This window comes from Phalacrocorax carbo, chromosome 1, assembly GCF_963921805.1.
Source record: "Phalacrocorax carbo chromosome 1, bPhaCar2.1, whole genome shotgun sequence".
In the NCBI taxonomy this organism is placed as follows: domain Eukaryota; kingdom Metazoa; phylum Chordata; class Aves; order Suliformes; family Phalacrocoracidae; genus Phalacrocorax; species Phalacrocorax carbo.
Window position 1 is genome coordinate 101,466,680 of NC_087513.1, and position 21,022 is coordinate 101,487,701.

General features: G+C 46.0%; 1 protein-coding gene across 1 annotated transcript; it reads left to right on the plus strand.

Annotated features, from left to right (window-relative positions):
* Window positions 1-7,796: 7,796 nt before the first annotated feature.
* On the plus strand, window positions 7,797-19,712 carry LOC104044466 (uncharacterized). Its single transcript, XM_009504293.2, has 6 exons — window positions 7,797-8,170; window positions 9,014-9,286; window positions 11,275-11,523; window positions 14,806-14,943; window positions 15,552-15,671; window positions 17,067-19,712. The coding sequence occupies exons 1-6, from the start codon at window positions 8,110-8,112 to the stop codon at window positions 17,225-17,227; spliced, it is 1,002 nt and encodes a 333-aa protein (XP_009502588.1). The 5' UTR covers window positions 7,797-8,109; the 3' UTR covers window positions 17,228-19,712.
* Window positions 19,713-21,022: the final 1,310 nt, after the last annotated feature.

Below are 21,022 nucleotides of genomic sequence, written 5' to 3' on the forward strand. Positions count from 1 at the left end.
CAGATCCCCAAGCCCTAGCAGTGGAAGGAGATAGAAAAGTAATCCTCTCAGGGGAGTCTAAGGAACCAATTATAGACTTGAAAATTGGAGATGAAACTCATGTCTGATACGTACTGGTGAAACTTACTCAAAATTAACAAGCCCCAACAAAGGATCAAGAATTAAGGGTAAAGTAAATGTTGTAGGAATAGAAGGTAAATCTACATTTGTACCCAGGACAGAAGAAATGATACAGATAGGTCGATGGTCTGTCAATCATTCTGTTGGGATCAGCACCAGCAGATTTGGTGGGGAGATATTTGTTATATAAATTGTGGGCAGAGTTGCAGTGCACACCACAAGGAATTACATGGTGATTCCTGATGCATAATGTACCAAAAAATCATGATGGTTATAGCAACTGAAGAAGGGGTAGAAATACTCCAGGAAGTCAAAGACTTACCTAGGATTTTAGGGGCCCAATATGTATAACCATACATACACAGGTATGTATGGTTATTAAGGTCAGCTAATCCAGTACAGATAGAAATGAAGGGAGGCAAACCTCCCTGCTTAAAAATTCCTGTTATCTCAGGAAGAAAGAGAAGGTGTAAGACCAATAACTGAAGATTTTCTTGCACTTTCTGAAAATCTTACTTGCTTCAGATTTTCAGGGTATGCAAGAATTTAATCTAGTCTGAAAAGGCTGTATTTATTTGCTGTCTTTGACTCAACCAAGGCTATCTCATTAAAAAGTGTCATGACGAAGGACTTTTCAATCTGCCTTTCAAGTTCTAGTTGCCATGCTGAAATTGTGTTTCTAGCTTTCATCCTATAAAACACTGCTTTTCAGTTTCTTTCAATTCGTGGACCCCTAAATTTTTTTTCAGTGGAGTTCTGCTCCCTGTACAATGATTTTCAGTCTGCTGACAAGACTGTTTTTCTAAATACCTTAATCTGTGTTTGCCTCGCACTTCCAGTAAGCAATACAAAGGTAGATGAGCTGGAAGTCTTTTTTTTCTTTTTGATCAAAGGGTATGTCTGTGCTTTTTGAAAGAAGCTTCCTAAAGCTCTTTAATGCTCTCATTTGCTGCAGGTACCAGTGGTTGCAGTTTCTTGTGTCTGGTAGCAAAGCTTCAGCAAAAGGCACAAAATGGCTTTTGCTGCTTTTTCAAGTCTTTTGACTGTCACGTTAGGTTATCCATTGGTACTGCAGTACAATGGGGTGGGGAATCCCTGTCATAACCACCTGCGATCTTGTGGCTGTAAAGCTGTTTTGGTGGCTTTTGTCCACATTCTGTACTGTGGTGAAAGATTGTCTTAAATGAGCCTGGCATTAACCTTTTTGTAACCACAACAGATGTAAGACTAAGGCATTGTTAAGTGAATCCTGCAGGGAAATTTTAACTGGTGAAATCTCTTTACCTTTGTAAATAATGTTGATGTGATTAGTTTGAAGATGGTGACATTAGTGAAATTTCCCATGTTCATCTTCCAAGTTGGGATTTTGCCAAGTTGATTTTCCATCACTGAAATGAGGCAAGGCAAAGCAAGATGAAACAGGAAAGATGAACAAGTTCACCTGGTAATTCAGGAGTGAGTGGGTGGCTGCAGGGAAACCTTGGTTGACAGGAGCTGAGAATCTCTGTTGGAGGCAACTTGTGCAGTTCCCCCAAGAACAGGCTAGGCAGAGGATAGTGGCCTGGGGGCGCACTGGTGGCAGTTACACAATAGCAGCTTGTGAGCAAGGCCCAGGTGAAACTGACTGGGAGCTGAAATTCATCTCAGTCTTCTAAGTTACATTAGAGATGAAAGGAAAAAACCCCACAGTTGGCTTTTACCAACCTGTGGCTGCTTGGATCCTAACTTGACTTTTCCTACTGTTGTTCACTTGCAGAAACAGATTTTCCTCTGACCAGCAAAACTAGCCAAAGCATACAGACTATAGGCACTGTCCCTGCTGTCCTTAATATGGTCCTTCAGTTAACTTTGCTCACGTAGCAGCATGATTGAACACATACATCTGAATAACTCTGTAATAATAAGTTTGGTTTTTGGCTTTTTTTTTCAAAGCAAATGCAAAGCATTTTGCCCTGTGTGCAGTGGTGCTAAATATAAGTTGTGTAGTTTCTAGCAGTTATGCCATATATGGACTCCTCTCTTTTGTTTGTCATCGTGGGCCAAACTAGGAAGACTATGTCAGAGAAACTCTATGAGACTGGTATGCTTGACCTGGACAGCTGGGATCCTTATGTTCTTGTTCATCTCACCTGGTAGTGAGGCAATAGTTGAGCGCCAAGGTGAGATGGCAGGTGGTAGATGGTGCTACAGCAATGGAGTTGATACCTTCACCAGGCACAGCCCGAGCCTGTGCCCCAAGCAGGGTGTGTGGGAAGGGTTGAGGGTGTGTGGCAGAAGTGTTGAGAGGGGATGATATCTGCCATCAGACCATATACTTGAAGCTCAGCACTCGCTGCGCTCCAGCACCCTGAGAAGCAATGTGGCACAGGGCCTTTTCCATGTGTCTGCTTTTTGGTGGACCTGCCTGGGTGCCCCACACCCTGTAGCTGCTCAGTGGTAGTGGCGTTAGAGCTGACTGCATGACATTCACCCTGAGCTGTCTGTTACCATGATCGGTCTCACTCAGCATCTGAGAGAGAGCTGGGAGGGGGGAGCTTGTGCATGAACTGTGGGATCTGTGACAAGGACATGGATTTTAACTTACTAGAAATGGGAGCTGAAGAAGACCTCTCTCCAGCATGTTATTTCTATAATCTGAAGGCATGGGACTGCTCTACTGGGCATTACAGGCCAGCAAAGAGGTCAGCTCTCACAGAGCGTGAGACAGGTGGGCATTGTGTGCATAAAATCGAAGTGCTACCATGAGTTTTTCTACTTGGGTTACTTTGAGCAGAAGGTTTATGTGGACTAGATCCTCTGTACTCTCCTGGGTACTACGCAGAGTCTTGTCTTCTCTGCCCCTTCAGGATCCTCCCCGCCATGTACTGTTACTTGAATGGTACATTTTAGACAGAACAGCAGCATCTGGTTTGGTGGTCCCGGATAACTTCAGTATCCCACAGCAAAATTGAAGTCTGTGGGAGGAAGTGGGAGTTTGGTGGTGCGTATCTCATGGAGAGGTGTCTGAGGTGCAACAGACCTGCTGCTGGGACTTCTCCCAGGTTCCTCTTTGGGGCTCAGAGAGGGTATCCATATGGGTTTTACTTTTATCAGCTCTGCTGCTAAGCCCCAAACACAACAAAGTCTTCATCCACGTTTTCAGGATCTTGGACCTTCCTTCCATCCCTTGGCAAGAGAAAGCTGAAAATATCCATGGATGGTCTGAAAAAGAGAGAGTGTTTGCATGGACCCCTGTCACCAGAGATCTGACAGTCCCCATGGGGGCATCCTGGGAGCTCCAGAAATCCTGGCCCTGACTCTTGCAAGTGTTGGACCGTTCCTTCCCCAGAGGTACTACAGCCTGGAGAAACCCCTTGAATCTTGTCCATAATTAGGCCCAAAGCCTTTTTGTAGCAGTTCCTGTTTTCCACTTTTCTGCAACGTGCTTTTTGTAATTTGTGGGTTACTTCAAATGGCCCTGTCACAGAGACAGCATCTCTAGTTGAGGCTCTGACATTAGCTGTGTTTGCACACAGGCTAGTGGCTGAGGTCAACTTTTAATCTGACTCAGAACAGTCGTTTTTTATGGTCTCTTTGTGCTGGAAGCTGGAAAAACAGTGTGCAATGTGTCTCCTTCACTCCCTTTTCCCCTCACGTGGCCTCTGATTAAACCTCATGTTGTGCAGCTGGTCGATGGCTGTGGCGTACCACACTGGGCTAAGCATTGTCCCAGGGCAGAGGACCAGCCCCATGGAAGTTGGATGGATTGAGCTGAAAGGGGGATCACCTGCAGGTTGTCTCTGAGGCAGAGTTAGGAGGAATGAGAAGGAAACTCCAGTTTCCTCCTCTCCTCCTGATTTGCCTTATTCAGCATGCAGGTGAGAGCTGGTCAGCAGAAATTCCCCAGGTGCAACTTTCTGTGGGAACTGTGGCAAATGGACGATTTCAGGAGGTAGGGAGAAACATTAGTGACCTGTGTCTGGCCTGTCTGCTTTCCTAAGACTTGACATGAGACCCCTCTGCTCTGGTCCGTGTAGTGGGGAAGAGCCTCTCATCTGTCAGACATGCTGGCAGAGCACGTGGTGTGCATCCATTGAGGTGAGTAGCGTGTGTGCTTAGGGTGTGGGTCAGCTTTAAGAATGGGCTGCCATCAGTAAAATTATGACTATCCACAGCTGCCACACAGCCTCTTGGTTTCTCTGCTTCTCCAGGACCATGTAAACCAGCTGTAGCTGGCTGGATGTCATAGATCAGGATGACAGGCTCTCTCTGGTGTGGTGGGTCCCAAGCAGCAGCGCTGCTGTGCTGTATCCCAAACTTGTGGAGTACAAGTGCTGCAGGACAGCGTGTGGGACAAGGGCCAGTGGAGCAGGTCTCATGCAAAGCATATGGTATTTGGCAGGCCTGTACTTTGGGACTGCCTGGGAAATCCTATGTATGTCCATGCTCCTGGTTGTCTGTAGCTGGGAATCTGGGATTATGCAGGTTTATTTCCATTTTACAGCTCTGTGATGGGCTGTGGACTCCCTGACACAAGAAGGCCTTCATCTATGACCAGAGGTCCTGGTCACTCTTCTTGCTATGCCAGTGCAGCCTATTTTGTCCAAAAGTCACTTGCTTCGAACATGATCTATGGGGATACCATGATTATGCATGTCCAATTCCTAAATAAGTTGTAAAGTAGCTGTAATTTCACAGCTTTAGCTGATAGAGAAACAAAGTGTATGACAGTCTCTTTATCACCATGTAAGCATACACCTTCCTGTGTTTACCTTTGCTACTTTTTGCTTGCTATTGCTTTGATCAAGAAAGAGTTCAGAGTTCAAGCATAACTCTCTGGCTAGTTTCATTTAACAAAGAAAGAATTCATATTCTAATGAATATGAATCTTCATCAGTCTCTGCATCTTCATCAGTTTCTGGGGTCCTGCTGCGCCCACACAGAAGCATCTTTCAGGCTTACCCCCTATTCCTACCTTGTGGCTGCACAGTTAAAACTCTCCTAAGAGCAACTCAAAGCGTGTTTAAAAAACCCTCTCTCATCTATGAATAGCTGTAGGGGTGGATTGGACAAGCAAGCTTAACACGGCTGCAGACTTTTCCCCACTCCCAGTGCTGCACAGTCCAGGCTGTACCTCCCCTGGCAGCCTGTGGTGTAGCCTGGCCGGGCTGCTCCACTGCAGGGGGATGCATGGACAGAAGAGCAGATGCCGGCAGCCAGCAGTGTTTCCTGGCCCGGTGCTGGTGCTGGGGCAGGGAGCCCTCAGCAGCCTGCAGAGCCAGATCTGTGCATTGCCAGAGCCGCGGGCTTATTTTCTGTTTCCACGCTTTGAGTTTCTGGCATTTAGCTCTGCCACCTGCCTCTGTATGAAGCTAGGCACGTGTATTTCCCCAGTTAAAGCTGACACGCATTACCATCGGTAAAAATACATGCGCTGTTGATGCTTACCAGCCTATTGAAAGGAAGACATGCAGAGTTAGTATGTACAAATTTCTTCGTAATATTTCTCAGCTTATTTCCTGCTTTACTTGCTAGCTCAGGTTTTCCAACCTCCTGTGCTCCATCAACACCTCATGTCATGTAAGGAATGAATCTCCATTCTCCTTTCATGATGCTCTCAGGGGCCAAAAGGACAAAATGGCTCTGTGAGCTTGCAGCTTACCAAGTAAAAAAGATTTTAGTTCATCTTCCAATTACAAGTTCTTGTCTTCCTTGCCCCCCCGCCCCCCGTTAAACCTCTCATGGCGTTTTCTTTTTGTCTGCAATAATCACACAAAACTTTATGTGTCTATATATAAAAAGGGGAAGTGAATTCTCTGACTAGCCAAGAGTGTTGTGAACGTTCATTAGCCTATGTTAGGAATTAGCATCTAATCTCATCTAAAAAATTCGTTATACATGAAATTTGAGAGGATTCCTCTTAAGAGGAGGCTTCTGGTTGATGACAGCACAGATTGTGCATGTGCTGACATCTTTATTTTGCTTGTGATTTCTTTTTCTTTTTTTTTTTTTTTTAGCTAGTGAGGATGTGAGGGACAGAAGGAGCCTAATGGGACTTCATGTACTGCGTGATGTATGGGGCACTTGCAGTCAGAAATATTGAACTCATAAATGTACTCATTTGCCCTGGAGTCACTGAGAGGGAGACTAAATACAGGACACCGCAATGTCACAGTCATGCAGAGTCACTTCTACAACAGAGCTACAGTAGAAAGGCTGTATTTTTCTTTGATTTTACTGCAAATCTGTAAATGAGCTCTGTCTGGCTGCTATCATTGGCTGGAGGAGAAAGAGAACTTTTGCTGGGTTTGGATATATTCAGACCTCTTTTGCATTTTTTTTTTTTTCTGAGATTCTGAAAATTCTGGGGTGCAATTTTGAAGTGACCCTGCACATGCTATCTGTTCTGCCTCGTGTCTCCACCTCAGTGCTGCAACCCTAAGCTCTACCAGCTTGCCCTTCAAGCATGAAGGTGAGATGAAGTTGAATGTGCACATCTGAGGCAGATGGTTAGCCCCAGTCTCATAGAGCTATTTGAGAGAGCTTTTCTTCATGTTATTTCAGCAGCACAGAAGGAAATGAAAGTATTTCTTACTGTAAATACTTTTCTCTCTCCCCTTCCTCTGCGCTGCTGTGAGTGTTTGAAGACTCACTTCACTGCTTTTCTCAGAGATGGCTACTTCTGTCACATCTTAGATTAGTTTAGGCCTGCCCTGTGCACATATGATAAAGACAGGATGGTGCCTTGAGCAAACTTTGAAGTTTTGGGTACCAGCAGGAGGTGAGGCGTAATTGTTATTGCTAAGAAGTCAGAGGGGCCAAACCACTGGCTGAAATGTGGAATTATCAAGCAGAGCCAAATTGTTTGAAAAATAGTGCAGGCTGCAACACAAGGGGTTTAACCATTTCTCAGAAATATGTGTATATGTGTAATTCCACTGTGTGGAGCTTCCTTAATGGGCTGTGTCTATTTTTGTGTTCAGAGAAACAGCACAAAAGGATAAGATTCCCAGCCACATCCTGAACTGTTCTCGCAGTTATTCCCCAGCACATCTGCTAAGTGCATCTAAAAAAATCCAGATGTTGGCTCTAATGCTATGGCGGTTTACTTCCTCCAGTGAATGAGACAGTTTCTGCTGCGTCGGTGGTGTAACCCACCTCAGCACTCAATGCAAAATGCCAGCGTGCTTTAAGCCATCTCAAAGAGTGCAAACAAAGTATCTGGCCCTGTGTGGCCCTGTAGATAACTGATTCACAGTGGTTCTTCAAGATTGGCTTTTCAGTCTTGTCTCTGGGATCTGCACTCCAAACAGAGCAGGGGTGGCTTTTGGGCTGCATTCAGTCTAGTTTTGCAGTGCAGCTTAACTTCCCATAACCTTTATTCTTTGCCTGAGGCAGCTGTATGGAGCCCTTTCCTGCATGGCAGGTACCATTCGGTCACTAGAAGAGCTCTGCAAAATTCAGGCTGGCAACATAGCATTTGCATACAGAAGGAGAGCCTTCTCCCACACCTTCTGCTGGTGAGGCTTTCCCTGAGAGACCCTTGTTGGTATTTCAGAAAATCAGCTGGTCTGCATATGCAGTGCTTTATCTGACTGGACTGATTTATCTTCCCTGGGTGGTGATGCTTTACTTCGATAAACTGGAAAAGCATGAAAGAAATAGGTGTTTCGCCTTTGCCTGGTCTCAGTGTTAGCGTCTTCCTAAGTGGGGTGAGCTGACCAGGACATATTTTGGTCTCTTCTCACCTCTCAGCCCTATTCTCACACTTGCAGCTAGCTCTAAGGTGCGGGACTTTGCAGAGCACATTGTGGCTCGCTTGATTCAGCCTGAGTTCAGTCACCCAAAACCTTGCAGGTCTATTTTGAAACATTATTCAAACTGTCCACTATGGAGTTTTTTCTTTTTTTTTTTTCACTCTTGCTTCTGACATCATTTCCTGAATGCTATACTCACTGAGATCTGTAGCCAGACCGTCTTCTCAGCATATGATGCAAGGAGCTCCTTAAAATGGATTTCAGCTCTCCTTTTACTCTGCAGTGCTTGCTGGTGATAATCACTGTTATTCATGGTAAGTGGGTTTTTTCTTTATGAAGGTGGCACAGATTTGCGTAGGTAAGCAGACACCTTAATTTTGCTCCAAGATCTTTTAAAGACTGCCAGGTTTGGGGAGACGTCAAATAGTGTAACTGCTAATGCATGAAAGGGGCAGTCAGACCAAAGTAAGACAGGTTTGTTTTTTTTTTAGTAAATGAATTATAACTAACATATTGTACTTTCTCAGTGTCCTGCATCTCTAAAAGCATTTCAGCGGAGAACGTAAGGTCTTTGTACTCAGAATGCTGGCTGGAGAGCAACGTGGTCCCGCTCCTAATGCTCAGTGTGACCTTGGGTTAGTCCCTGAGCTGCTGTCACCCTGCCACTTACTCAACTCTGATTTGTGTACGGCAACTTAATAATGTGCAAGGATACTGTGAGACTTCTTCAAGTTAAAACTGCGACCTTATCTTCGGGTAAAAGCAGCTGCGCAGGCAGAAGTTGTTTTTGCTACCCTCTGTACAAGATCCATGGCATTGATGCCCTGAGGATCTATCTTTGCACAGTCTCTCACTCTGAAGCAGGGGTGGTAGATGGTCATGTCAAACTTGGGGAGAGAAAAGACGAACTGCTCAGCCTTTCACCACCCTTTGTGCATGGTGCGCACACCACTCCCATGTTATTGGTGGGAAAGTTGGCCTTTATAGAAGGCTTCCCACTCCTCTTATTTTCAATTACTAGTGATCCCACCCTGTCACTAGGGGTGGGTCAGTCCCTCCTACGTCTCACCTGGGCATTTGCCTTTCTGGGAGGCAGCCAAGAGGCGATGGATGGACATGGCAAGCTCGCTGCTCATGCTCTGTGCCTCTCCTTTCAGGCTCCTGGACCAGTGTCCTCAGCGGTGGGACAGCAGTCTTTTCTGTGGGAATTCAAAGCCTGCAGGACCTCTCCAGAATGAGTAAGAGGGACGTGAGATGCTGGACAGCTGTCTCAAATGATACTTTGTTGGTTGAGTGTGGCACTTCTGGTGGTACATGCCTGAACTTGCAGAATGGCTCCCTAGTGCTGAGGAGCGTGGAGAAAGAGGATGAAGGAAAGGACGAATTTGTTTTTCACAACACCACTGGTTTATTTACACTGGAAGTATTTGGTAAGTGGCTTTCTTAGCAACAAATAGCTTTAGAACTTGTGAGCCTGGCTGAAAGTTTGTGCCTTGAAATTCTTCCTAAGAGAGGACTTGAGCTTGCAGGAGCTATAGGTGCCTCCGTAGGCACCTTTGTAACAGCTTTGTAAGCTTCTGGCAACTCGGGGAGCAGTAGTGGTGTGTGTAAACTAAGGGATGCTTTTTGCATATGTTTTTCAGTCTCTCCTGTCTGTTGAACCTTCCTTGAAGTAACCAGTCAGTTGAGCTACATGCTGTTTTTCCCTGACGCAGCATGAAGTGTTTGTAAAATTGAACCTACAGTATGTAGATATGTAGCTGGAGATTTCAGTCCATTTCTAGAGTACTCTTCCTGAATGCTCTCAGAAAAGCTCTCACTGGCCGACAGCATTTTGCTGCCTGTGGACACACTTCCTTAAGGAGTTAACTCTACCTGACTTGGCTCTGGAAACTGAACTGGACTTCTGTGCAGGTCTTGGTTGAGGCATGCTGGGTTTTGCCCCTGCTTCCTGTGGCTGAGGAAAGGTACTAAAGGAATCTGGGTGTGGCTTTCTGATTCTTAGCTGCCCCCAAGCAGCTTGGAGGTCAGCATCTTCTGGGGCTGTTCAGAGACCAGCAATAGGTACCTTACCATGCCAGTCTCCCTGCTGTCCTCACTGTGGCCTCAGAATTGCTGCTCCTCTTCATGTGCCTGCTCATCCATCCATCTGCAGGGTGGGAAGATAGAAACAAAGTCGCTTCTGTACAGGATCCAGCTCATTGCTTGGTTAATACGGAGAAGGCTTAAATGGGTTTACTCCCCTGCTGAATAGTGCTCCCGACAGCCAGCAACCATTGCTCTGGTCCTCGTCTCCACCATTCCTTTTGCAGGGCTTTCACTTACACAAGCTTCTAAGAGAAACTGAAGCGTATGAAATTGTAATGAAAATGTCTGAGCAAACTGCTCTGAGTGAAGACAAATGAATCCTTACACCTTTCGGGCGCAAACAGGCAGAACTGCCGCCGAGAGTAGGTCAAAGATGTGACTCCTTGGCACGAAGATAAGGGGCTTAAACTGGAAGTATGCAAAGACTGCAGAAGTGTCCTGGGTTTAACTTCAATGTCAGTGGATTCACTTTGGGAACTTTTGTCTCCTCTTCGTGTTCTGTTGCCACATCTAAGTCAGGGAAACAATTTCACAGCAAAGGTATTCCTGGAGGCATTGAATTTTAGCTGAAGATGACAATCTAGTTGAAGAAAGTGATTTCTGAGCTTATTTAGCTGGATGTTTCATAGATGTTCTCAATGTGACTCTTACTGTCATAAAACCATACCTCTTCTCTGTCTAGCAAAGTGTCAAATGTAGGAGATGTGTTGGCTTCTTGTAGTAGACTGAAAGAGAGGAATTCAGGAAAATATAATAAGGTCAGTGATTCATTACTTAATTTTAAATTGTCCTAGTCTGGGTCATCCTATGTAACTGCAGGTGTCTAGTGTTGGTAGCTCTGTTGGGTATGCCTTGTACTAGTTTCTTTCTAAAATGGAAGAAGAGGCAGAGTGACAGCAGAAGTACAAACCTCTGGTGGAAGAGAGGGCTGCCTCCTCTGAAGCTATGGTTATCTGCTGATTACAGAGGAAGCCTCTGGCTGGCAGATGCTTTGAGTGTTTCCACTGTCCTCTCAGATCAGGTGCTTTTATTGTTCACTTTTTCAGTCTCAATAAGGAAAAATGAAGAGATGCCGGATTTTTGTGGCATCCCCAAAATAGGGACCGAGAGTCTCTACCAGGGTTGGGTGGGAACTGCTAAGTATTTCAGGGCTGGAGGCAGGCACTGAAGAGTCTGGCTACTTATTTCTTGCTCCCTGGCTACCAGTAAATGTGGTGGTGGTAAGACTGCAGTAAGGGAAGCTTCTGTCCAGCTTGTGCTCAGTGCTGAGTCTGCTCCTCACCTCTCTCTTTCCTCCCTGTTCCTGTTGCCTCGTGCTGTGTGTGACCAGAGCCGGCCATTGGTATCCAGTGCTTCCCTAATGGGACCGGAGAGTTGACCTGCGACGTGACCAGCAATGAGACCACTAGCTTTCATTGGCTGCTGAATGGCACTGTGCTGAGTGCCCCTGAGGCTTGCATTAAGGATGGTGGGAAGAAGGTGGTTCTGGAAAAAACCGTGCCCGGGGAATTTGTATGTGAGGTTTACCATGGGAACAGCGTCAGGAGGACCAGGCCCATTGTGCTGTCTTGCAGCTATGGTGAGTAACAGCATCTCCAGAAAATTTCCCTTTTAGTCTCTTGCAGCAGAAAACTAGGGAGTTATTGCTGTCTGCATAATAGCAAACTCTTCTGTCCTCTGGCAGAAGAGATGCCTTCCAGACTTACCACACCCTCCCTTTAGAAAGTGTTCCCTTCCCTGCCTTCTCCCTCCTGTAGCTCAGACTGACACAGCCTACAACCATAGAAGGGATGGAAGTTTATTCAGGAGGTCCTTTTACCCAACTCTGCAGCAAGGGTGGATCTCTGTCTGTTTTCCTATTTTCCAGTGATGGAGACCTTGCATCCCCCTGTGCACTGATCCTCTATGCTGCTTTAGAAACATGAACTGCTTCCTACTCCGTCATTCATCCATTTCCCAGACAGCCTTCCAGTTTCTGCAACATGCCTGCAAAAACAACTCCGCTAGTTCAGCCCTGTGGCTGCTGGACTTGGCTGAGGTGTTTTGCCTTGCCTCTCTTCTCCTTATCTAGGCCAGCTGCCCAAAGATTTACCAGTCTATACAAATGTCCCTCCATCAGCCTCGCGCTATCAAGAGGTGTGGTAAAGACACAAGGCATTTACTTACAAAATGTAGGGGTTTTTCCTTCCATGCCGAGTACTCTGCTTGAATAAGGCCATAGTTTAGTGAGACAGAAAATTCGGATCCTGGGACTGATCAAAACGGCCAGAACCTAATGATGAAAAACATGGTCTGTCTTGTAATCTCACATTTATTAAAATAAAATAAATTTATAACCTTGGGTGTGATTTCACTTGCATCTCCAGTAGTGAAGGATTTTTCTCCTCTCTGACGGTGGAGATGGTCAAACTATGTCAGGATGGAATAATTTAACCATGAGGTTTTTGACTAATTTACCTGTAATTAATTTCATCACCTTTGCTACTAGGGAAATTGTACTGTGCAACAGCACCTCACACTTTAGAAGTTGTATGAGACCCTCCAACTCCACGGCAGATACTGTCTTTTCTTCTATGGTTGCCACGCAGTTGGTGTGAAAGCAAAATTACTGACATCTACCCTGTATCGTGTGCTGGCATTCAGCAGAAATGCTGTGGGCTGTTCATGCCTGATAATGTTGGCGCCGCTGGCTGATCTGTACAAGTTTGGCACTTCTGATTGTGGAGCAGTGACCTTAAATTGGTCAGAGGTTGTTCAGCGTAGTCAGACCCAAGTTGGCTGAGGCACTGGGGAGTGAGGATGAGAACATCCATGAGCAGGTCAATCAAGCCCTGTGATAAATCATGCGAGTGCTGACAGTTACCGTTGTTTATTCTGGATGGCTGCCCAGTCCCCTGGGTGCGATATCGGTTCCTCATTTCCTCTTGAAAAGTCCATAGGGGAATTTAGTTATAGCTCTGTCGGGATGGACATGCGCATGAACACGTATTTGGAAGGGTCTGAGAGCAAGAAAGTAGCAGCGATTCTACTTTTCAGTCACCAAATGCAACCACATTTGTAAAAGGTGAACTAAAGCAATTCTGAATGCTAGTAAAATGAATTGAAGAGAGAAATGAGTTCAATTAATTTAAAGACTAATTAATTACTTTTGTGGGCTATTATTTGCTCCAGGCAAAGGGCTGAATATAGTTTTTCCACTGTAGGTATAAGATCTGTATGAAAACACTTATTTGGGTAACCTGTTGGCTGATGAAATGAATTCTGAATAATTGTTAGCGTAAAACAATCTGGCAGAAATACCATAAAAATCCCAGGCACCAAAGGGCTCTGATCACACAGGATCTAAAGCAGAAGATTCAGAAGTTAAGAAGTCAACATATATAAAAGGCTTTTATTGAGTCATTATTTGTCTTGTTACTTGTTTATTATTGATTTTTAACACAATATTTTATCTCAAAAAGATCTTTTTAACAAATGGCAAATTTTTTAGGAAAAATATTCAGGAAAAAATATTTCTAACATACATTTATGCCTTTGACAGTATTCTCTAAGCTGTCATCAAAATGGAAATAAAATTATTAGGGAAATGACTTCTCATTCACTGGAAGTTTAATTTGGAGTATAGGGTTTTTTTGAACTTGGTAACTGTTCCTAAAGAGACTGGAAAAAGCACTCCGAAAATACTTCAAGTATGTGTGATTTCACGCACAGGAGCACCTGTCTACAGTCGTTTTTACTGTTCCGGTGACTATGTGGACTATGACAGCATGTAGTATGTCCTGGAATGTTTGAAATACTTCCCAGCCTCTGGGGATGCGCAGCAATTTGTGTGTTTGGGGTCTCGAAAACAAGCTCCAAATGACCCTGTTGGTTTCTGCAGCGTGGTGCTGTGCCGGCACGTGTGCAGCTGAAGAGAAGCCAAATGATTTGAAAAGGGATGCTATAGGTTTACCTCAGGAGTTTTGAGGAATTTATATAATAGCGATAGTTGAGCTGTAGGGGTTTTTTTCACATGGGAAGAAGTGTTTTCCTACTGGCTGCTCCAGGTTGGAGGAAATTGTCTCAGTGAAGGAGCGAGTCTGCACGGGTCTCCCTTTTTTGCAAATCTGTGATGCCCTCTACCAGCTCCCCTGCTCAGCAGCAACGTTTGTGCAAGTCTGACCCATCAAAGCAACCCTGAGCAAGGGACTCTGAGCTGGGTAATAATTACCACTGACTTGTGTGTGGCCTTCTGCTCAGCCGTCTGTAGCCTTTGCCTCCTGCTAGGCATTTCGCGTGATCTCAGTTGGGAAGGGGAATAAAAATAAATCCTTCCCCGAGCAGCAGTGAAGCCGGTTTCCTACAGCTCTGACGTGGGTGGCTGGAGTCTGAGGAAGTGCAGGCTGTGATCAGATTTGCTTTGAGGTTGGCATAGTTGTTACGTGGCTGTCCTAAGTGGAATACAAGCTCTGAGGGTAGACTCTGCAGCTTCTCTTTCAGCAGGAGAAGCTAGCTTAGGTCTCCCTCCTCAGCTGCCTGTTTTCGTAAAACTTGTTGAAATGTAGTATCTTTCAAAACAGCACCTTCCCTGTTAAATTTGATTAAAACTTAGGAATTATCTTAGATGTTACTGGTCAGAGTAGGTAGAACCAAGTGGACACAGCTTAGTCATACAAGCCTCTTTTGTTAACAAAAAATTCCAAACCATAATTAACGATGTGACGTAAATCATGACGTGCCACAGTTCACAAGTATTGGCTCCCTGGTCCAAACCAAAGAAACAGTAATGCCCACATGCTCTAATCTGGCTGCAGGGTTTCTCCTGTTTGGAGAAAGAAGCTTGTTCACACTGGTAACTAACAACGCCACGTCCTTCTTGCAGGAGACCTGCTGCAGTACCCGTGGTTCAGTTACATCCTGGCAGGGTGCGCAGGGGGCACCGTTATCCTGGTGGTGGTCGTGTCCTCAGTGATATGTTGCTGCATGAAAAGGAAACACAAGTTCATTCCAGTACCTTCAGGTGAGTGGAGAATGCTGTTGCCTCCTGGGGTGAGTCTCAGAGGACTGTGTGTGTGCAGGCTGGGCTTGAAATGACCTTAGCATAAACTGGTCTCAGCTGGGTGGCTACTTGTCTTCCAGCCGGCCCTCCCTTGACTTGGTGGAGCAGAAAGCTGCTTGCTGATAGGCAATGTTAAGACCAGCAGAGTCTTGCATTAAACTTTGCTTTTCCTTTTTCCACCTCATGCTTGCCACCATGTGCTCCTGGCCAGAAAGAAGCACAGCAAAAACTTTTATATGGGCAAGAAAACTAAGCCTCATTGAGGTCTGATCCTGAAACAACCTGAAGGCTTCTGATGGCAGTCCTTTGTCAGCACCAGTCCCTGAGTGCAATCTGCCCATGCCCAGTGAGGCTGCCTCAAGCTGTGATCCTGCCAGCATGGCCAAGCTGGTCTCTGACAGGTTGGCAATGGCCCTCTGTACTTGGCATCTGTCTGCTCCGGGAATGGAGCCAGTGCCACGTGAGGAGACGCAAGCATCTGTTGGTGGTCTGGCCTTACAATGAATATGCTGAGGCTTCTGGGTTGTGGGGGACTTCTTTCCTTCAAGTCTCCGGTTTTGGTTTTACAGAGGAAGAGAAGGATGATGGACTAACAATGTCCATAGTCTCCAGTGAAGGTGTGAAGACCCCTCCCAGTGGAGACCATGTCGAGGCTAAAGCTGCCCAAATCGACTGCCCTCCAAAGCCTGGTGGGTCCAGTGACTTGTTTTAAGTCAGACAGATAGCTTGTTTAGGAGGGCGAAGGACAAAATGGATGTGTGTGGCTGATGGTGGAGGAGCTGACTGTAGAGAGGGGCCTGGGACTCACCAGTGCAGGGAAGGTGCTGCATCTTGTCCAGATGACAGAAGTTGCAGGAGGTCATTTATCAGAACCTTACTCATGCCCACCTTCTGCACTGGAGTAGCTCCTGCCCTTACCCAGCCATGAGATGTAGTGGCAGCCGTCTCATAAGCATCCCACCGAAGGTACTGCCAGCAGGCTGCAGACTGTTCTCCTGTGCTAAAATACCCATCTCAAAACCAGCAACCCCCCAAAACTTTATCACACTCCCCTCCTCCTTCTCATCAGTAACATTTTGTAAGGATTGGCATTGTTTTTGTAAGCAGTCATCTTCGTGACAGCATCCACCAATATGCTGAGCTGTAAACACAGCTAAATCCCATCGAAGTCAGAGGCTTGTGTGTTTCCTTAAATTGGGGATAAAGTGAGAATACAATCACATTTTAAATCCTTTAAAGAAATTGAGAATAAAACCCCACAGCTTTAGCACAGTATGGTCAAGAGAGTGCAGTGATAAAAATCTTTCAGAAATCTCTTGTTCTGTGAGTTCTTGATATTAATACTCTACTTTTTGCATTATGTTTCCTTCAATTTTGTTTCACAAACACAAACGCTGCAACACCTTCCCTAGTAATGCACCATCATTAGACGAAGTAGGTCTGGCAGAGACATCATGAACCGGAGCAGCATTGCATAGGTCATAGCCTGGTCTCAGCACTGCTGTCTCCACTTCTGGTGTCCTTCACTGTACTATGCACAGCCTCTCAGCAGCTCAGCTATGCTTTATTTCTAACCTTGGATGCTGCTTTGCTCTGCTTTCAAAATATTAAATGCTGCTCATGAATGTTAGTCATTCAGGTCATTGTTTAATATTAATATACTTAAAGTGTAAAACTTTTTTAATGAAAAATTTACACATTGTCAGTTTGACTAACAAAGTATCCCATATTTAAATTTTCTACAAATACGCAAAAAGCAGAGGTGCCTGTGGAAAGTGTTTAGGTGAGAACATATTAAATGTGTGCTGGTTGCCAGCTTTAATTACTCAGATGTAACTGAGTGTTTTGGTGTACTTTGGGCAGTTGAGCCCAGAGAACTTCAGCACCAACGTGTCTAAACCACAGTGGACAGCTCAAGAAATGAGTAGTTATAAAGAAAATTGAAATTTGGCTTGCAGATGCCTGGGGAGAGGGGACTGAGTGGATTAGGCAGCCTGCAGCATCAGGGACTGGGGTGGGATGGGATTTTTATGAGGGTGAGCATAGCATGGGCACTTATAAACTGTTTTTCCTTTCTTTCCCAGATGCTGCCCAGACTGGTCAAGGTGTTGAGCCCACACCACTGGTGGAAGAAAACTTACCAATGGCTATAGAGGCTGAGGAAATGCCAGGCCCAGAGGTCATAGTTGATGTGGAAAGTCAGGAAAATGCCTCGGACTGCTTCCCAGATCCAACTGATGACTGACCTGGCATGCTTGCTGTTCCAGCCTGTCTTGAAGGCTACAACACCCATCCTTTGCATCCCATAGTCTCATTGTGTGTAAGAATTGGTCTGGAAAATTTTAGCAGGGGAAAGATGTGAGGTGTCAGGCCTGCTAATCTCATTTAAAAAGTAAAAAAAAAAGAAAAAGAAAAAATAAGGAAAAGCACATGTGTGGCTTCAAGGCCATGCCGCTGTGGGCTGACAGATTCATTAGCAAAACTGGGCAGCTCTTTGATGTTTTGCCTGTTAATAGAGCTGCAGCTAAACTGTAGAGCCCTAGAGGACAGCCTGAAACAAGAGGGGCAGTCCCTCCTGCTCCCTACCCCCCCCATGCCTTGACATGCTTTCACCAGCCAGTGGATCCTGCAAGGGGCAGGCATGACAGGCTGATTGAGATGGCCTGCCAGTCCCGGACAGAATCAAGGACCTGCTAGAAATTTCCTGAGAAAGCTTCTTCTCCAGAGATTTCAAGGCATTTTTCACAGGCCCTGTAAAAAAAGCTCGATGGAGGTTTCATCTAGGTATCTGCTGTGCTGGGTGCTTAACTGAATCGCTCCTCTGAGCTCCAAACCCTTTGTGATTTGGCCCTCATCGCTTGCTGTGTGGGGCCAGGAGTGGTGGTAGCTGCTGCTGTGTGCAGACCCCAGGAGGTGACGCTGGCTTGCTTGCCTTTCAATGCCTTGTAATGGCAGAGGGATACTGGTTACTTTTCACCAGAACCCAACCGCTCGGGTTGCCAGTGAGTTAAAACAGCTCTGTCACTAGCTTGCTTGCTTGCAACAGAAAGGTGCCTGGGGCTTGGGTGCGTAATTTTGGCAGAAATGTTGATTATAATGCTGAGAGCGTTCATCAGTGCAAACATTAGTGCCTTTAGTGCAATGATTTAACTACTGCAAGCTGATTAAGCTGGCCATCTATCTGTGCATGTAGGCTTTTTCAGTGCTGTGTTATTTGCACAGACAGCATCAATTTATAGAATCTCTGAGACAAGTCTTGCTGCTAACACATGTCCTGTTCTGCTCAGGGGTAGTTTGTGAGTGGAGCAGCTGGGGTAGACACGCAGGGAAGGAGGAGGTAAGGAGAGGGCAAGGGCTCAGTCCCAGGCAGCAGGTAGCTGAATCTCTGGCAAAGCTGCCAGGGGCTGCAGGGCTGTCAGGCCACAGGGATTGCTGCAGGATGCACTGCCAGAGCAAGGTGTTTACTGTATAAGTGCATTTTGGTAGTTGGAATTGAGGCATGTTGGTGTTAAACTAGCCCAATGGGCTAGAAAGGCATGGTAGAGTAAAAGCAGAGATGATACAGATCAGGTGGAAAGGGATGGGGAGGTGTGCACTGCATTCCTCTCTTCCCGTGTCATTTTGTTCCTGTTTTATATTGTGCTGACATTGTGCCATGAATCCCTTGGAAACAGATTTAAGGTATGTCCTGTAAATGCCACCCATCGAGGTCTGCAAGTACCCCAGCAAAATGAAAACCGAGCTGAATGCTTCTCTCCCAGGTGGGGGAGATGCAGCAGGACAGCTGCATGCTTACCTGGAAGTCCTTCATGTCTGTGTACAAGGCAAAGCTCTGCATCAGTGACGCCCAGCCATAGGTGGTTGTTCTTGTTTTCTTGTCCTGTGACTCTGTTTAGAAGATTTTTGGATCTTGTGTGCTGTGTTGATGGTGATTCAGCCTGTCTCTGCTTTTTAAGGCTGCCATAGGAATCAGATTTTCCACGGTAAGAGGGAGATAATAATTCTTTTCCTCATGGTGCTGCGCTATCTCCTTTCAGTACAAACATTCCTCAAAGGCTGTGAGTTGAATGACAAAAACGTGATGCCGAGCACTTGGGGTGGCAGCTGCCTGTAGGCAGCGCAGTGGCAGCAATGCTAGGTGAACAGAGGCCAGCATCACTGAAATGGTAGGACGTAGTCAGCTTTGCTTTTTTTCTGCACTTTCTGGCAGGGGCAGGCAGGGGACAGTCGACTCCAGTATATGCTTCGAAGGCTGAACGGTGCTCTGAGCTGCGCTGGAGAACATGCCAGCGTTGGGGTGCTGAGGGTGACAGAGCTGGACCAGCTTTGTCCTGCTGGGCTGGTGCATTCTGGCTCCAGCTTGTCCTAGTGCTGCATTGCTGCTCTCAGCCCTGGGAGGGCTGGGGGTGCCCTGACAGCTGTTGGCATCACCACTGGTGTAACCCCACTGTGGGAAGGATTTTTCCCATTGAGATGGGAATCTGACACTCAAGACGTCTTTACTAGGCAGACAGGACATGGCTGGTTTTCTGTCCTTCCCTGCTGAAAATGTCATTCAGCAACAGGGCAAAGGTTTCTGTTACTGTGAGGTCAGGAGAGAAGTTGTGCAGCCTGTGCTCTTCCTTTAACTGTATGTGTTCATGTCCAGCTATTGTTCTTTTTTGGTGGTTTTTTTTTTATTTTCTCTGCGATGATTTTGTTCCTAATAAAAAGATCTGTTTTCTAACTTGTTTTGGAAATGTGCAAGTTCTGTTATTTAATAATTGCTTCTTGATGGTTTTCAGTGAAAGTACAGGCTGTTTTCTAAATTTTCAACTGGTCAAATAAAAGAAAGGTGATAACACATTACCGCTGACTAGAGCTGACTTGGGTAGTTTAGGGAACAGAGATCACAAGGACACTTGTAAGTCAGTCCAGGAGAGGCTGTAGGACAGTGGCATATAACAGGTCCCCACTGGAGTGCGTGTGCTAATGAGCCTGCATATGCGTGTGCACCAGCAGCTCACCAAACCCTGCTCTGGTGCTTTGCCCGAATGCTGAGGTGCAGGGGAGGGATGCAGGGAGATGGTTTTGTTTTACCCATCTTTATCCATCTGGATTTTTTTGTGGCACCTAAGCCACCTTAGCTGTGAGAGAGGATGCTTGCCTGCATAGCTCCTTTTGCAAGGAGGAGGTGACTCTCTCGTGACCACCCTTAGACAAATGGGCCCAGGCAGTGGGTAAAACCAATGGTTTGTCATCATTGACTTTACCATTACAGGGTTAGCCCTGGAACAGTGGTGTGACTGGACATGGGTGATCCTGTCCTGCAGCCTGTGAACCCAACACCCCGGGGAGTCACCTACCTCAGTCTGCAGTTGTTTCCAGCCTGACTATGGCACTGCATCAGCGAGGCAGTAGTGAGGATACTTTCGGGCCGGGGGTTATCTGCAGCATAACGGGTATGGGTGTACATGGTGCTATCAGGAATTTGACCAGAAACATACATGTCTGTACTGCCTCTTTGGGGCTTCTGGTGGCCCTGGTGAGGCTGTGCCATACCAGCTATACCCTCTCCGGGTTACTGAGGGAGGCCTTGGTGCCAGGGTGCCTCTGGGTGCCTCTCGCCTCCTGTGGGGAGCTGGTGCTTTCCAGGGGAGGGGAGCCACACAGAATGCTGCCAGTTAGGCCATCCTCTCCAGCCACTGGTCCTGGCTGGGGAAGGCTGGGGGTAGGGCAAGGTCCATCCATCTGCTCATCGAGTGCTGGCAGGACAAGGGGAGCTCTGCTCTGCGGGAAATGCGGATGATTTGGGATGCAGTTTCTTCCCAGCTGAGACAAACCACCAGTGGTTTATAGTACTGTGCAGAATGGATGTTTAGATTTGTATTCATGTCAATGTTTTGCAGTGGAAAGAGAAAAATTTCCCTCTGCTTATGGCATATGCTAAGCAACAAACGGCATGAAATGTAATATGCAGTTTTTTCATCATATAATTCATGAAGTTTATAAATATAAAAGGAGAACAGAGAATGAACTTATTTGACTTGGTATATAGGTG

Coding starts and splice junctions, on each gene's coding strand:
- LOC104044466 (XM_009504293.2), top strand. CDS start 8,110: ATGGATTTCAGCTCTCCTTTTACTCTGCAGTGCTTGCTGGTGATAATC. Junction 14,944..15,551: donor GTTCATTCCAGTACCTTCAG/GTGAGTGGAGAA, acceptor TTGGTTTTACAG/AGGAAGAGAAGGATGATGGA. Junction 15,672..17,066: donor CGACTGCCCTCCAAAGCCTG/GTGGGTCCAGTG, acceptor TTTCTTTCCCAG/ATGCTGCCCAGACTGGTCAA.